This window comes from Cinclus cinclus, chromosome 5 (assembly GCF_963662255.1).
Source record: "Cinclus cinclus chromosome 5, bCinCin1.1, whole genome shotgun sequence".
Lineage (NCBI taxonomy): Eukaryota > Metazoa > Chordata > Aves > Passeriformes > Cinclidae > Cinclus > Cinclus cinclus.
Window position 1 is genome coordinate 32,550,061 of NC_085050.1, and position 14,956 is coordinate 32,565,016.

At 37.3% G+C, this 14,956-nt stretch overlaps 1 protein-coding gene across 1 annotated transcript in view; it reads right to left on the bottom strand.

Moving 5' to 3' along the window:
- The window catches only part of WWC2 (WW and C2 domain containing 2), a 91,851-nt gene that overhangs the window by 53,715 nt on the left and 23,180 nt on the right, over positions 1 to 14,956 (bottom strand). The window contains exon 2 of the mRNA XM_062493593.1: positions 4,189 to 4,298. Within this exon, the coding sequence (XP_062349577.1) occupies positions 4,189 to 4,298 (110 nt within the window). The remainder of the gene's footprint in view (positions 1 to 4,188; positions 4,299 to 14,956) is intronic.

Consider the following 14,956-nt stretch of genomic DNA (forward strand, 5'->3'; position numbering starts at 1 on the left):
CCAGGTGGAGTTCAGGGAGAAGAATCATCATATTGGATACAAAGTAGAGAATGGCAAAAAGAAAGTGATGTGGTGGTCTGAAATTGTACTGGGCTGGGAAAAACTATTACTTCCTATCATTATATTTTAAACGCTGTTACTCATTTCTGTTCTGCTACCTTTGCCACTAAATATTCTTAAGAGCAGAGTATTTGTTTTATGAGTTAACTACATCAACGCAATGAAGAAAACAACCATTTGCCTGCTGTTCCGGAGCCTTATCTGAGAAGATAAGAATTTAAGTAAAGGGGGCAAGTTATTTAGGAACAGAGAGGGTGCTGAAGTCAAGGCAGACCTTGTTGCAGTATGGGATTGATTCCCTGAGACGATGCGTGTCAAACCAGAAGTTTTCTTTGCTTTCTGCCATTACCTTCACAACTGTTCATCTAAACATGCCATATATTGATCCAGATCAGAAAAACCTTAGCTACTGGGGGAAGGGAGAGGAGGTGGAAAACATCTCACACCTCAGGAAACAGAGTGCTTCCCTGTTGTCCATGCTTACTGTATATCCTCATGTGGACACAACTTGGGGACAGGAACCAGAAGAAGCAATGACTGCTACTTCAGCTGCCACCACCACCTGAAAACTGCACCTGGAAATCACAGCCTCAGAGTGAAAACTGTTTCCTGGCAAGCCCACACATGGAACAGATGAAAATTCAAGGGTGTAATTTCAAAATGCCTTTAACCACTGCTACTATGAAAATTAGCTTCCACCTGATTTGTTCATTCATATCCCCAGGTCACCTTCCTTTTCTTGCTTGCATAAATAGAGGTGTGGAAAGGAGAACAAATAGCAACTTTTTTTCCCCTTATACTAGATTAGTTTCAACTTGAATCAGCTCCCTGATCTGATTCACTGTCTGGCCATGCAAATGTTCACGGCAGTATGCAAATCCAAACTCTAAGAACATAAATGTTTGCATCTCAGACACTTAATGTAGAAAACCCTACAGAAGAATTTTAAAAAATTTCAAAGTGATTACTTTGCCTGTAGATATATGAAATATAGTGGAATAATGGTTATATGTTGTTTTCAGTATTGCCGTGAGTTCCTAACCATGTTATTTACCAAAATTAGTAAATGTTAGCAAATTAGCTGAAGTAGATGAACGCATGAGAACAGGTATGCAATAATGAATATAGGAGTCAACAGCATAAGTTATAAAATCTTTGGACTCTCCCAAACCACAGTAATAAGGATCCTGCACAAAACAAACTCCTCAGGCCCTGCCCACCAAATAATATCCTTTCAGTCATCCTCTAACAAAGGGCACTACTGAAGAACAGGATAAGCATTTAAGTTCTTACAGTATTAGCTACCCACATCATATGCATGTTCTACCTTGCCAGATGGCCTGTAATTTGGTCTCCCTTGAAGCTGAAAGCATCACATTAAAACTCCTAATTGGGGTAATATATTCATAAAGTAATGACCTCAGTCAGTGCTTCTCAAAGTGGGTTACATCATCCAAAAGGATCACGAGAAAGCTCTAAGGCTGTTGAAAAACCCAAACTGTATTTGGGGGTGAAAAAAAAACTTAGAAAATGTGAGATGATAATAAAACTAAATTATCCTTACACATATTGACACCAAAAGAATCTGAGGGATTGTTTTACATTTGCAGACTGCTCACAGACAACTCTTAACCCTCTGCAGAAGAGAAGAGTGGGCTTTTCTCAGGTTTATGTGAGAGAAGGAAAAAGATCCAGACAAATAATTGCAGTTGAGGAAAATATTTTGAAAAAAAAAATACTTTCTAGAAATTCAGTAGAAGTTTTAGAACTTTGCAAGGTGCAGTCTAATCTTGCTTTCTCTAAATTATTGGGAGTTTTGTCATTATCCACAGCAGTAAGTACCTATCTGATAATTAATGGAAACTCAACCCTTAACATTTTCAACCTCAAAGTTTTACAGAAAATGAGGGAAAAGCCATGAGTAGCAACCTGCTCCTCACAGCTCACTGGGCTGGTTTGAGCAATGTAACAAAATTGGAGCCATCACAGAAAAACTGGTCCAAGTCCTGTGGACAACCTTAAACTTCACAGTTGGATCAAATGTAGCTTCATAGAGAAGCACGCAGTAGGAACAACACTAGAAAAACAAACGAGTAAAAGGACAGATAAGAGAGAAGCTGTTCAGAATAATTAATTATGGGATAGAAAAGGAGAGAAACAGTGGGCCTTCCCTCAAACATTTTGCTGAAATAAATCCAGCCAGACGGCAGTGAACATGAAGCATCGTTAGTCACCTCTCCCTACCTAACACATGGGAGCAGATTTCTTCCCAAGGTGCTATCCCTCAAGCTGCTATTTATGAGTCCTGAAATTCTACTTTATCCAACCTGTTTTTCAGGCATCTATCTATTTGTTCTTCCTCCTAGCAGTAGGTACAGTTTTTCTCCCTCCTTTGGTGTCTTTGTCCATTAGCAGAGAGATTTAACAGAACTACTTTCAAAAGTCTTCCTTGTTCTAACACAGCCACTGTCCTGACAGGGAATTTTAGCAGTTCAAATCCAAAAAGCATACTCTGCACATCTGACTTATTACAAAACTAATAAAGCACTAAGCAGACACAAAAGCTGTTTTCTGGAAAGATTCTTCCCCACTAATTTCAATCTCCAAACCAGAGATTTCAATAGATCAAAACATCGCATGCACCCTAGAGTCAGATGAAGTGAAATTTATAATCTCCATATATGGCACATCAAACAAATTACCTACTTGTAAGATTCTTAGGCAGTGTACCACCCAGCAACTGAAGAGTACTCTCACCAAGAAACTGTACAAAATACAGTGTACAAAACTAAAATATACCACTTTACAAAATAAGTTTCACTGAAATTGCTACAAAGGAATACATATATCAATATAAGATGAAATCAAGTGCACTACTGAACAAGCAAGGGATGGAAAATGCCTTTAGGTATACCATAATTTCAAACCATGAACAGCTCCTAATATCCAGAAATTCACCTTAAATGCACAGGGGAAATAAAAAAACAAACAAAAAACAGGCAACAAAGCTACAAGTGGATTTTAGAACTGATTAAAAATTTTGTACATGCATTAAATAAAAATAGCATAATTATCAGAGCACACTGATCTGAAAGAACTCTCAAAACACCCAGAAATGCAACTGGCCTCTCAAAATTTTACAGGTGTATGGCCTATCATTTTGCAGAAGTTAGGGACAGGTTTAAGCTAATAATCACACAGATTCAGAAGAAAAGCCTTTCTTCATCTTTTGATTCAGTCAAGGATGCCTGTATGTTTAAAAGCTCATGAGTGTCTAACCCTGTATGTAAGATTAGAGGACTCTCATTGCAAAGCAAGGCTGTAAGAGCACAAATGAGGTTATTGGGTGGGATTCAGTTCAATATTAGGTGCCTATCTGCAGGTGCTCAGCAAGCACAGCTGATATCTAATGTCCCATTCTAATTACCAGAGTTCTAGTGCAACCCAACCAAAGGAGGTTAAATCATCTCATCTACAAAGCAGACACCCAACCAGTCAGCTACATGACATTTTACATTACACTGACTGCTGACTAGAGAGCTATTGACTGCAAAAGTGGCTTGGACAAGGCAGGGTAGAGTCACTTGCCCATACATTTGAGGTGCCACTCAGAAGGCCACTGGTCTCTTACAGTCCATGCCACATCTATTGACCTTGTGCAGTTGCTAACCTTAAGCATCTGAAATGGCTTAGGTAAGTACAGGTACTGCTAGCACAGATGCAGGTACCCAGATTCAGGTGTTGATTCAAATAGAATTTTTGCTATTGCGCTGTTAAAGACTATTTCTGGGAAAACAGAAAAACATATCAATATAGAGTAATAAATGTATAAAGAGAAAATAGAAATGCTTTCAGGAATATATTCATTTCAGTGGGTGTAAATAGCACTGTATGTCACACTGTGCTAGTTTTACATGGTTTAGACATAATTACCAGGCAATTAGAAATACACGTAGAAACAGATGCAGCTATTTTGTACCAGCAGATTTTCTTGTAAGCATTTTAAAGCCAATAATGTTACACCAAAGGGCAAATTTTCCCCAGCATTTTGATTCTAATCAAGAATTCTGAGTCTAATCAAGATGAGTCATCTTTTATAACCAACACGGCAAACCAAAGCATACTTACGGTTTATGTGATCGATGTAGTACACACCAATCTGAGGATCATACGCAGCTTCCCATCCCCATGGCAATTCATCCCCAACGCAATCCGCAAACGACAAGGGCTTTGTTAACCTGTAACAAGGAAACAATTCAACGACAGAGCTTTTCTCTCTTCCATACGTGCTTGTTATTCGTACTAATTCCTATTATGACAGAAGCTAAAGAAACATAGCAGGGAAAAAGAAGAACAAGTTGCTTTTTGCCTCTTAAAGTAGAACATATTATTGCAAACATTTTTCAGGACAGGAACTCAAGTGAGAAATCCACTGCAACACCCTTCACATCTGACAGTCTAAAATTAAACAACCAACAGCTTTAAAAAAAAAAAAATCTATATTCCTATTTGTCCCCAGGAAAACTGGACCCTTCAACTTTGAGTCAGTGACAAGAGCACAAGATTTCAAGATCACTGTTTCTAATGAGCACACACAGGAAAGTCAGAAAAGAATACAACCACCTAAAATGCAGTCAGCAGCAATTACCAATCCCTGCACTTGAATAAAACAAGCAGCAGTGCACACAGAATAGACATTTTACAAGTAACATTTAATGGGCCTTAGATGTTCACATTGTGCTTTTGTAGGAAGACAGTCTATTAAAGTTTTTCACTTAAATAATAGAGCACCTATTTGTTATAAGAACTAGAGTGACAAATACAATACATGGGCCCTCTTCCAACTGAGGCTGAACAAAGCTTTACCTGATCATCTTTTGGTCCTTTTTTAAAAAAAGAAATTAGTATTGAATTTCCTGTTAAATCCACAGATAAATGCCATCTCTAACATAGTGATATATTTAATAGGAAGAACAAGAGATTTAAGGTTTTATTGTCACCATAGTGACAATCAGATTAAGTAGATATCTAGAATTAAAAAAAAAAAATCCTCAGAGTGACATGATAAAGGGCAGTTTGTGGGACACACAAGCAGGACTCCTTTGCTCACTGCTGGCTAAATTTTAACACCTAAGACTTTTTTTTCATCTCACCATTAAAATCCCATAAAAATAAAAAGCTAATTCACATGTCTCAGGATTTTTTCTTTATTAATTCCTGAACAAAAGAAACAGGTTTATTGACATTTTTTGTGAGGAAAGAAAGAAAGAAAGAAAAAAGAATAGTACATTTTACCTTTTGCAAACTGAATTGTATTTTGTGTACAGAACACCAGACAGAAAGTACTTTACAAAAATATTGAACTCTTTATGCAGCTGAAAAAAAATATTCAGCACCGATTTGATTTAGAAGTCATTGCCCCACTATTATCTTTATCATTATCATCATTATCAATGGATATGATCTACCAGTTCTTTAAGTTGAACAGTATTCTTCCAAGCTAGGGTTGCAGAAATCACAAAGAATAAGGCTCTGAGGATTCAAAACATTTTGACTATTGATTCTTTTTCAATTTATGTTTTTTAAATTGCAAGCATGAATCCACGTCCTCATATTACTCCAAAGTTTACATCATAATCCTATGAAGGTTATTAACACTTCATTTGAGGTTCTGAACAGATTTTCAAGTATAACAAATTTGCTAATTTATTGCCACTTATAAACTGCTGTGTTAAACTACTAAACCCACCAAAAACTATTTTAAAATACAGATGAAATTACCAATGTGGAATTACATTTGGATCACTAGAATACAAAAATATGGATTATAAGGAGCACAAGTAGGCTGTCAACTTGCCAGGGATTTCCAGGGACAGAGGCGGTCTATAGCAAGCCAAGCCTATGCACTGTACCCTCTCATGCTGCTGACCTGTATTTTTAAATCCAGACACTGGCACAGCTCAGAGTGGGGCTGCTCAAAGGACACTCCAGAAACCCCAGCCACCTTGCTCCTCCTTTGTGGGCAGCAGAAGCAGTGCTGCCATGGCCAGGATCCAGCTGTGCAGCTCAGCAGGCCAACAGCTGGCTCGCCAGACACAGCTGCCTAGTGCTGCCATACCAAGCACACCTGCCCAAATGCTGCCTATTTATAATTACCAGCACCACTTCAAAGACTACTGTTTTGCTGTAAAGAGTAATTGCTAGAGAGAAAGGGATGGTTCTTAGGGAAGCAGGAGGAGCCTTTCAAATCCAGGCAGGCAGGATGCAGCAGACTGAACACAGGGTACCCATGTCAAAGAGTTCCCAGGCCACCAATACTCAGAGGAAGCATCAATCATGTAAAAGCAGCAGTGACTCTGGTGAGTCTGGTTAGTCATGTGAACAAGATGTACCAACTACAAGGGCACACCTACCCGTGAAGAAAGTCCTGTCTCAAATTTGATTACAAATATAGATATTCGTGAAACAAACTGAATAAAAATTAAAGTTCAGTGTCAGCCTTACCATTGTAATATTAACTCAAAACTCAATTCATGTAGTTCAAGCAGAAAAAATATTTTAAATGCCATATAGCAACAGAGAAATTATAATATGAACTCAAACTCATATGAACACAGCCAGATGGTTTTTAATAAACATTCAGTACTTCCACCAAAGTTACACACCAGAGCTAGCAAGTCATAATGCGATTTTTAGATCACCTCTACAAGAGGGATATAAGCCCTGACTTTTCATCCGTACTCTACACCAATTTTATTTTTAATCAAATACTCACTTCTTATTATAAATATCACTTTCTCTAAGTTAGACTGCAGTTGACTCTGATAATGCAAATCCAGATCTAGATCAGATCCAGGTGTTCTCACCCATCCAAAACCAGATACCACAGGAATGAATAACAGCCCTTCTCTCATCCCAGACAACCCATAAATTAGAGAGATACTAAAAAACTGTGGAAAAGTATTTGTGTGATCCACACTGGACCTTAAACAAAATGAAGAGGGAGACAGAGGTCCAAAAAGGCAGGCAATTTGTTTTATGAATCCTGCTCTGCTGGATCATGCTTGGACATCGCATCCTTAAGATCTGAACTGTGTCAGAACTGTTCCAGAGTAAATTTTTAAAACATGAGAAGGCTTGTACATAAAAAGATCACAATTACTTAAGAGGGTAACATTCCCATGGCTCTCTTCTTTGTTCCAAAGTCTTTTAATAGCACACAATAGCACAAGTCTGACGCATCATTTTACAACTGAACAGCAATGAGCACAAGGTGATTGATACCTGATTGCTTATGGCCTCAGAACTGTCTCAACATAACTCCCATTTACTTTCAAAATAAGTATAACAAATAGATGCAATTAACACAATATGAAGCAAGAGAAAATTTGCAAGACAGAAGTTGGAAGCAGAGAGTTAGGAGATGTAATTGGACAGGAAATAATATCTAGGAACAAGGACTGAAGGACTCATGTCTGTGTGAAGATCATTATCTGTGACATAGGAACCTATGATAGATGGACTGCCATTACATTCATTAAATGTGAACCAAGAAAAATGAGGTTTATTGCACCATAATAGAGGATTAAATGCTGCATGTCTTGGACACTGATATTCTGAGGTAGTTCATAATACTGTTTCAGTTTGTAGCCATACATTTACATGCTCTTAAAAGAATGCCAATACTTGAAAAAATATAACTCCAAAGTCCCCATTTATTATCCAATGAAGTTCAATTAGTTAAAAAAAGGCTTAGATTTCATTAATGCATATCGTTAAGCTCAACTATTCTCACATAGGGGCACCTTTTTTTTAACAATAGTGAACAAGAGGAGAAGTGGCTATTTTAAAGAAAACCAGGAAGCGTTCTGCAATTCCATTATGTAAGCAATGCATGATTATGTCAATCACTTCACAGATACTTGGGGAGACTTAGGAGACAAATACAGTTTACAAATTTAAAACCTCTATTATCATATCAAATACACATTTTTCTTTAAAGTTTTCAAAATACAGAGTTAGGTAGCTAAGCTCTTAAAATGCAGATTCTGCAACGATACATGTGTTATCATTACTAGTTGTTCTTTCATCTACAGCCACACCTGGAAGAATTAGTCTGTATATGCAGTTAAAGCTAATAATGAATCACAGAACCACAGCACATTCTCAGTTGGAAGGGACCCAACAAAGATCATAGATTCAACTCTTAAGGGAATGGCCCACAGGGGATGGAACCCACAACCTTGGTGTTACAAGCACCTCGCTCTAAAAAAAATGAGACTGAAGATACTGGAAAATGGAACCATAGCTACAGGCTGATGGACTGTCAGTGCAGAATTACTGCTTCATTTGGATAACTTTCTTATTTGATGTAAATCCCATTCTGAGGTCCCCAGATCACAGAAATATGTAGAAGTTAGGGTTCTTTCCAAGACTGGGGTCCACAAAAAATGAGACATTTATTACATATACCAGTAAAACTATCTTTGTGACAAGATACAGACAGCACATGATATTTCCCATTTCTGTGACCTGAGAATATAAAGAAGCGTGTTCTTAAAAATGTGTATGCATATATATGTATACACACACACACTACTTTGAACAAACTGTTCTATGCAAGAGAAATGCTGGATTCTGATGCATTCCTTCTCTGACTCCCTTTTTCTCCAAAATCCATTCAGGATTAAATAAACTTTGTAATATTGAAACATAAGTTATACATATCATGATTAGTATTCTACTTTATCAATAGAAAAAAATAAGGTTACAGTAGGCAGATCTCAGAAAATGGCAGCGGGGGGCAGGGAGAAAGAGACACAGATATGAAAAATGACCCCACCCCCCATAAACTTGAAATTACTTTTCCTCAGTTAGAAAGGAAGAAAACAGAGGTTTCTAAGAAGTACACTAATACCTGAGAATTATTAATAGGTTCATCTTAATGCCTTTCAAAATTACTTCCAAGAACATCTCCTTTGCTGTGTGGTACTTCACCTACAGTCAAGATTTGTAATTTGGAATTCAGTTGTAACTAGGGTCAATGTTCTACTTCTATAGCAACTTCAATGTGCATTTGAGAACTTTCTCCAAATACCCAAAATGAACACATGTGCTTTGTTGTGTAGCAAGATCCTGTATGACAGTCATATGAAATGCTGTACAGATTAAATTTCACATCCATTCATTTCTCACATATAATGATGCATATTACACATTAATTATTTTATTTTACAATGCCGTCCTTGCTAGCACTTTTTCTTGACAGAAATTGATCTGAAAAATATACTTTTCTCCAAATTCCAAGCAAATGTGAAGAAAGAACATAAGCTGCTATTCAAATGTGCAGGAATGAGCATCTATTAAAACATAAGAGAAGTGATCCAGCAATGGAAGAACTGCAAGCACATTCATCTGGAATCCTTACACCATTACAGAAGGGTGTACAGGTGTTTTACCCACAGTAATACCCATCAATACAACAGTTTACAAAAAGTTTACTTCAAGGATATTCAGTTAGCACAATTACACAGAGCAGTAACATAAAATCTGCATCACCTTTTTATTTTGCACAAAGATGAGTGAAAGTATTTAATTTTTATTTTGATCCATAGCTTGAGAAAAGCAGGTGTAAAAATTTAATCAATGCAATGAATGTACAAACAGAAGAAGAAAAGCGTTCTCAATTCTTCACCAAACCTCCTGAATTTAGTGCTCAAGTTGGATCTCAAAATAAATTCAGGTCTTACACAACTTTCTAATGCTATAGGCATTATTACTTTGAAGGGCATATAAACATGCATTCTAATCCCATACTAAATATGCTTACAAACTGGATTTTACTTCAGGCACTCAGGACAAATTTCTTATATCAAACTCAGGTGCAATTAATCTCATCAGCTTCAAAAAGTCAGTTACCTAACTTGAATTACTCCTTTAGGTTCCCTAGAGAGGCAGACTCAGCACATCTATTGCAAACCTGAAGGTTCCCCTTTTTCCCCGGCGAGTACAGGATACTGAATACAAGAATCCTTAGTGTGTGCAAAAGTAACTAAATTTAAGTGGGATGAATTCTATAGCAGGCAGCAGAGTGCACACAGAATGACAGAGACCCAGATGCTGCTGCACGTTTCAGGTCAGAATTAGAGAGACATTGCTGCTCCCCATGGCCAAGGTCACTAACAGCATGAAAATTATATTGCTTAGGGAACACAATTTTCTCTTCCACAAATTACAATGGATGAAGCTATAACAAAACGCATTTGCTTTGCATTAATTCTATTGCCGTCTCTTTCCTAACTTTAAGAAGTGGTAACCAGGCTGTCTACCTGTCAAAAGGGGCAGAATTGACCCACAAAACACCCCTTAGCTGTATTCTTTGTTCATTCAATTCCATAAATTATGAACTAGCAAATCCAACACAAAATCTCTCTCTTGAAAAAGCACATTCATGAGTCTTTTGACTGGATTTCTGCTGCTAAACACCATGTTCTTAACACAGCGGTGCCTCCCATTCATGTATCAGGTCAAGACATTAAGTACAAACTTTGAATTGCTTAGGGACATTCTTTTCTAATAAGGGTATTATTAAGACATATTACCACTTTATTGCAGGTATTATTTTCAAAGAGTAACTAAGTGGACATCAATACCAGAGTAGAACAGATCAAACAAGGAGCAGCATGGTCGCAATCCCAGCTTGAAATAGTGCTGTAAAATAAACAAATATGGTAAGGTCATGCATGTTTACCTTGCTCACAGGATGCATGCAACCAAATGTCAACAAATGCCTGTGCTCAAAAGACAGCAAACATGCATGTTACATTTTCTATGCCAAAACAGAATCACTAATAGCTCAAACTAAATGTACCCCATTCCTTAATGATGAAATGTTCTCAATAACATTAAATTAAGCTTCTTAATAGTACTAAATGTATGCCTGTAGACACTAGCATATGCACCACAAATGTGTTTACTTTGTATTGCACACACTTGCACACAACATAGGGTATATATAGGTTTACAGTCAAATGTTCATAGCCCCACTCCTGGCTAGAATGGACACGTAGCAGCCAACAGTACTGCATCTTCACCTTTTTGCACCAGTGGATATTCAAAAGCTAATTGCAGAGACTGAACTCACAGCAGTTACACACTTTCTGGAGACAAAGATTTATTAACTACAGCAGCAATTATTTCCTGGATACGTTTCATTAATTTTCACTTGTTTTCCTGGTTTCAGATAATTTTGCTTCTGGTAATACAAAGACAGGTAAAAACACTCAAATCTGTATAAGAATAGAAACTTGAAATAAGCACTGACTCTAGTTTTCTAAAAACATATACAGGTACAAAATAGTACCACTTTCAATAGGTTGCATTTTCTATCTTGTGATTCTTTCAAGTCCTGGAATATTTACAACAGACAGCAGGCCTTGAAGAAATATATTTATTGGTTTTATAGTGTTTCCTTGGTAAGGAAAAATGTATAAACGTGCAGATGGAGAATTATAGTAAGAGATATACATTATTTCTCTACCTCACAACAACATAGAATGGAGTGACATTATTTGAGTATGCACTACTAGGATAACAGGCTCTTGCAACTATTTAACAAGCTCAAAAACTTCGTTACCAGTACTGAACTCATACTGACAGTGATTTACTATAACTCCCATTTATAAGTGAGCTGTGAGTTCACGCAGATATATCACCTTCAATGATGTTTCAGAGAATATCTGAGACTTTTAAAAATGCACTTTCCACTAAGACACTCTTGTCTAGCTAACCAGCAACCCAGGTAAACACAATATTGTATTCAGGAAGCACACAAGGATGAAGCAGAAACTAAAATCTAATCTTTTTCTGTCCTTGTAGGGTTTGGGATTTTAGAAAACCTCTTTAGAGTACTGAATAAGTGGTTTCTTCTCTGTAATTTAGGCAAAGTACTCAACCTGTTTTTGAAATGCTTTGCTGAAAAGGGCAGTGTGCTGAGCAGTGTCTCAGTTTCCAGTCAGCCTTCCAGAGAGACAGCTGCACTACTATGACCATGTGAAGTGGCAGTATCAGCCCATCATCAGTTCTGATTGCTGCCTTCCTGCACCCCAACTCAGAGTCTCCTACACTGTATCACAGCACAAAATGTTCAACATATTCAGCAAGTCCTGCTTAGAAATAACAAGCTGGCACCTCACCAATGATGGGGTTTGGAGACAAGCACTACAGTAGCAAACTGTACTCCATTCCTCAAATGTTTTCTAGCTCTTCTTGATTTAGTTAATCATTAGACTGCCAGGGCGAGGATGAAAACAAACCAACAAACCTTACTGCTACCACACTACAACAAAAAATTCTTATATTTACTATATTTATACATAACTTACTAAATTTGGAAAACCCAGGAATCTTGACAAAAGTTCTTAGTCCACAATATCTATTACAAACATAGCCAGTTTAAGGCACTACAACTATGAATTTTTCCTGCAGAAGTTGTTTGTACATAAAGATCAAGTTCTTTGAAACTAAAATATAACTGCAAAGTTTTTGAGTCCACTGATTTTAACATCAGCACAAGTATTCAGAAGTAAAACCCGATAGCAAAAATAGCTGAACAACAAAACCCTTACAGAATGAATACTACAGCTTTTATAGACAAGTAAAGGATGTATTCAAAGTGAAAGGAAGTAGCTTTTGGTTAGACATTAGGAAAAAATTCTTCACTGTGAGGGTAGTGAAGCACTGGAATGCGTTGCTCAGAGATGGTGGATGCTTCATGCCTAGAAGTGCTCAAGTCCAGGCTGAAGAGAGGAAAAAACCCACACAAAATGGGCAACTGATGTCCTTCTCGCAGACACATTCTCAAAAGGAAGGAATTAGAGAACACACAAGTTAAGCTTTCAGTCCAGAAGAGAGCACACAGGGGGAGGTGAGTGCAGAGGGAGTGTGCTGCCTCCCAGCTCGCCATGAGATGCTGTGTGCATGTTAATGACTGCCATAAAAATGTGCTACCAGCAAGGAAGCCAAGCATAACTGCCTCCTCCCAGTTACAAAGCGGTGACATTAGCTCAGTGTCAGCTCACTCTGTCCCCTCACAGGTGCTTCTGTGAAAAGGCACATAAACTGAATAGCTGAGACCCAGAAAGGGAAGAATGCATTTGGGAAGGAAGGGACCCACAGCCACTGGTTGCAGGACCAGGTCAAACTGCCTGCTGGCTTGGCTTTTTGTTTCCTTTTGATTATGATAAACTGTTTTCGTTTTCCACTTCACAATTGCCATCAATGAAGAAAAAAAACCCATGCTGAAGTCAGCTATACACTTTGCCACATCATTTCATCATTGAAGGTAACAGAAGTGAAAAGGAGAACCAATATTTTTCAGCTCAGCATACCAGCTATTTGTTTCTGTAGGTAAAAGCCTCCAACCAAATCACTATTTGTAATTCATTTATCTGTTTAACATTGCCAAGTTCAATACAAACTTGACATTTTAAAGGTTAGGGGGGAAGGGGACCATGGAAAAGTGGAAATGGGTAATACCATGAATGTTTTCTCCAGTGTTTTTCTTTGACACAGCAGTTGGTCCTGCACTGGCATGTAAGCACTATAATATTAGACACCTGGAATGTGAGGAATGTCTGATAACCATACCCTAGCACAGGGATAATTCTACAGCCATAAACCAATGACACGACCTTTACGCCTTCCCCCGGAAAGCTCAAATGCAGTGACATTATGAATAGGCTATTATATGCAATGTTGCTATAGGTCATTTATATATACATGACTGTACACTGTTGTTAGAGGGAAAATGTTATCATCAATTGACAGCACTGTTAAGAAACTTAGCTTTTAGTTTTACTTTAATTACATAAACACTATGCTGTTTTCCCAACAATTTTAAATGTTTCCAATCCTCTAATCTCTGGGTGCAAACTCAATTTTGAAATGTTTTCCTTTACCTATCTTGTACCAGTCTGCTCTTCATTTTATATATTTACCAGTAAATATTCTTCTACAATAGGAAGATGTACTCTTAAGAATACTCAAGGTAAGAAAAAAGGAAAAAAAAGCCAAACCAGAAACAAACAAACCACAACAAATCCAGTCAAGCATTAGTTCATGAGATTCAAAAAATGGCATGAACTCTGCAGTAATTTCCACATGCAAATAGGAGCAACCAATCTGTATCCAACAGCTTACTGTTTAGACAGAAGTATGATACAACAAACTACAGGTGGAAAATGTCTATAAATTGGAATACTTTATTAGGAATGAATCAAAACAGATATACCTATGATAAGAGGATTTAAGCATTTATTCTGTTAAATGCAATGATTTGTCATCCTTGCTGACAGGCACAAAGTACCAAATGCAGTTTTTTATGGCATATTGTTAGGGTTAAATTTAGGACATTTTTGTATTGTGATAATTAAATATGAGAAAGAGAAATGTATTTCAAACAAAAAGCATAGTGAAAACACAGAAAATGATGGTATTTAACATCAGCATTAAAAGATCTTCCTGATCTCTAACTTTTCCCCTTCCTCCTTTCTGTGGTTTCATACACACACTAGTCCAAATCACTCTACTACTCACCTCATCAGCCACAGAAAATGATTTTGAAAACTTTGTTCTGTGAACTCCACTTCTCGTGCAAACAAACCCTTGAATTCATTATAAGTGATCTTTGGATTTATAGAGAGGATATTTAAAGACTCTCTTCACCTAACTGCTCCCACTGAAGTCAGCAGGAGTGTTACCAATTTCAGTAGCAGGAAACCTAAATCTGTGGCAAGCTTTCAAAAAGTACTTTCAAAAAGTACTATCCATCTCAGATAACCTCACAAACATTCGACTTCAGCACCGTGAAGCCCTTCAGCCAAGTATACCAATCATT